At 56.8% G+C, this 2,792-nt stretch overlaps 1 protein-coding gene across 1 annotated transcript; it reads right to left on the reverse strand.

Moving 5' to 3' along the window:
* Positions 1–759: 759 nt before the first annotated feature.
* Positions 760–2,178, reverse strand: LOC113210581 (uncharacterized). Its single transcript, XM_026428651.2, has 3 exons — positions 1,526–2,178; positions 1,296–1,442; positions 760–1,146 (listed from the first exon to the last, which is right to left on the reverse strand). Exons 1-3 carry the CDS (start codon positions 1,709–1,711, stop codon positions 853–855), a joined length of 627 nt encoding a protein of 208 aa, XP_026284436.1. The 5' UTR covers positions 1,712–2,178; the 3' UTR covers positions 760–852.
* Positions 2,179–2,792: the final 614 nt, after the last annotated feature.

Consider the following 2,792-nt stretch of genomic DNA (forward strand, 5'->3'; position numbering starts at 1 on the left):
TTATCACACATGCGCCCGCCATCCGTCTGGGTCGGACGGGTCAGGTAAAGGTGTATGGCTCTGGACAGAGGGGGGAGGGGGGGGGACTCCAGACTCCGCTGGTAGAAAGACATATCTCCAACGAAAAAACACCGCAAAAAGGTAATAAAAATGAAAAAAAAGTGGTAGAGGTAAAACTATTTTAATCTGAAATTCGGTGTTTGTCTCTATTCCTCGTGTACAAGGTTTTATTCTGTGATTTTTCTTTTTGGTCTTGGTTGTGTCAACGGTCGTGCTAAGCGGCGGAACGGGACGTCCGAGTTAAACTGCTGAAAGACTGTGAGCACCCCGCCCCACCCCGCACCCCGCCACATATGTTTCTGGTCTGCAGATCGTTGGGTCACATGACACAGTTGGCCGCGTCGCGACCATCGGCGGGCGAAGAGAGAGAGAGAGAGAGAAAGAGAGAGAGCGGAAGAAACTGACGAGGATGAGAGGATGTGGTGGACGACGCGATCGGGGTCGTGAGCCCTCGCGTTCCCGTCCCGTCAGCCCCGCCTCCGCCCGGCAAGAGTCCGGTTCCATCTGTGACAGCACTGCGGATGACTCCCAAGCCGGCCGATATCTATCCTTCTGGTAAAACCCTTCCCCGATCGTATATAGACCGCGTTTAGAGTTCGAGCCACTTGGTGCTCTTTCGTCCTGGGCGAGCTTCTCTGTCAAATGTGAACAAATGCCTCTCGAAGTGTAATTAGGTGTGTACAAACCCTAACGACAGCATTCCGTTTGACACACTGAATCACAGGTGCGTGGTTTATTCACTCAAACAGTTATACAGTAACACACGCGTGTTAAATGCGTACACCGACGCAGTCACCAGACGGTCGCCGTAAGGACCCACACAGCCACGGCGGCGAGGGCGAGCGGCGATCCGCTCTTCCCGACAGCGTGAGAAGCCGTGAATGTATCACAAAAGCAGCCGAAGGTTTCGTTCAAGGCGGACACCTTGCAAGGCACATCGTCTTGCCCACATTGCTCCTTGGAGGCTGAAGTTGCGCATGACAGAACGCATTGCATGTTCGTCCCACACAGTCTCAAACACTCACTCCATTTCTTGTTAGTGCATTGTTTGAATTTGGAGCAAAATCTATGGATGCACTGCTTTCCCTGAAACATTGCGAGGGAGAGTAGGTGAGAGCCCTAGGGTTTCGCTCTTACCAACACGAGGACAAATTTTGTCCCAATGTTATGTAGTTTCGTTTCTGTGATAATTTGTTCCAGCGCGGATAAAAATTGTCACGACAAAACGTACTTACAGTCTTTACGTGGTATCGAGGCTTAGCTTCAACACACTTCGATAACTCCGCCATATTCTCCATAAGGTCAGCGAGACGATTGTTCGCGGACGCGACTGGGGGCTGCAGCAGCGCCAGCGCGACGACTAGTGTCAGGGTCCACAGCATCTGGAGCACAATGCACATGGAGCAAAACCGTGTTGCTGCAAACCCGATCGAGGCTTTCTCGACGACCGGTTGACTTGACGTACCTCGCTCCGTAGGGTAGACAGAGACAGTGTCAGTGTCAGGGTGGTATACCGTTCAGTTCGCGTGGCTGCTCTCGACTGCGCTGCGGCTTGCTCTGCTCGGGATTCGTTTCTCTTGGTGACGAGGACCTCCAGGGACCGGGCTGATAAAGACCTTCCGGCAGACCGTGTTCCGTGTTTGCGAGTCATACGAGGGGTGAATCATTTTCCTGTGCACTTACTTTACTCTTCCCACTCATCCCGTAGGCTATTCACCAAAGGCGTTTTCCTGCGCACATAAGTACGCGAGTGTACGTGTACGTGAGTACGTATCAGTACATATGAGAATAAATGAGTACACTACGAGTACACACGAAAGTAGAACTACGAGTACCCCTCGTACACATCAGTACAGAAGTGATGCAGCCCGCGAGGACTAAAGGCCCTCAGCCAAATGGGGGAGGAGGCCAGCCCCTGCGGTAGCGTCTGTCTGTCGGTAGGTCTGCCCGTCTGTCTGCCTGTTGACGGACAGCTTTTTAGGCGCGATAGGGTACTTCACCCAGTTTAAACCGGATCCAATGAAGAACAGGAATGCTTCCTGAACTGTTGCCCCCCTGACGCTCGTTGGGTGACGAAGTTCGTGGACCTGCCACAAGATCTGCGATTGCTCTAGTGACGGATCCGAGAACTTCGTCCGCGTCAGCCTATGAGCGCCAGGGAGGAAACAGTTCAGGAAGCAATACCGGGTGTCCGGAACAATACGCGGCAGCTGGATGGGTGGCCTACGCACTGGCTCGTAGGCGCCTGGGGCGAGGGGGGAGTGGTTGGAGGTGGCGGGAGGCGGCCGGTCCCCTTCACCGCTCGGCCGCTAGAGCGCGCGCTAGAGTCACTCTCGCAGGGAAGGGAGTAGCGTGGTGGGAACTGGCGGCAACTTGCGAAGGGGTGGGGCGCATGAACCCCGCGCAACCGCGAGCTAACCCGCGGTTGCGCGGGGGTGCTCGTGGGGGCGCGAGGACCCGTGGCAAGACTTGGACTCACCCCCCGCGGATCCACGACGCACCCTCGCGGCCCGCGGAGCACCCCTCGCGGATCCACGACGCACCCTCGCGGCCCGCGGAGCACCCCTCGCGGATCCGCGACGCACCCTCGCGGATCCGCGACGCACCCTCACGCCCCGCGGAGCACCCCTCGTGGCACCGCGACGCACCCTCGCGCCCCGCGGAGCAACCCTCGCGGATCCGCGACGCACCCTCACGCCCCGCGGAGCACCCCTCGTGGCACCGCGAAGTAC

Source organism: Frankliniella occidentalis, unplaced genomic scaffold, assembly GCF_000697945.3.
Source record: "Frankliniella occidentalis isolate FOCC.00 unplaced genomic scaffold, Focc_3.1 Scaffold403, whole genome shotgun sequence".
Classification (NCBI taxonomy): Eukaryota; Metazoa; Arthropoda; class Insecta; order Thysanoptera; family Thripidae; genus Frankliniella; species Frankliniella occidentalis.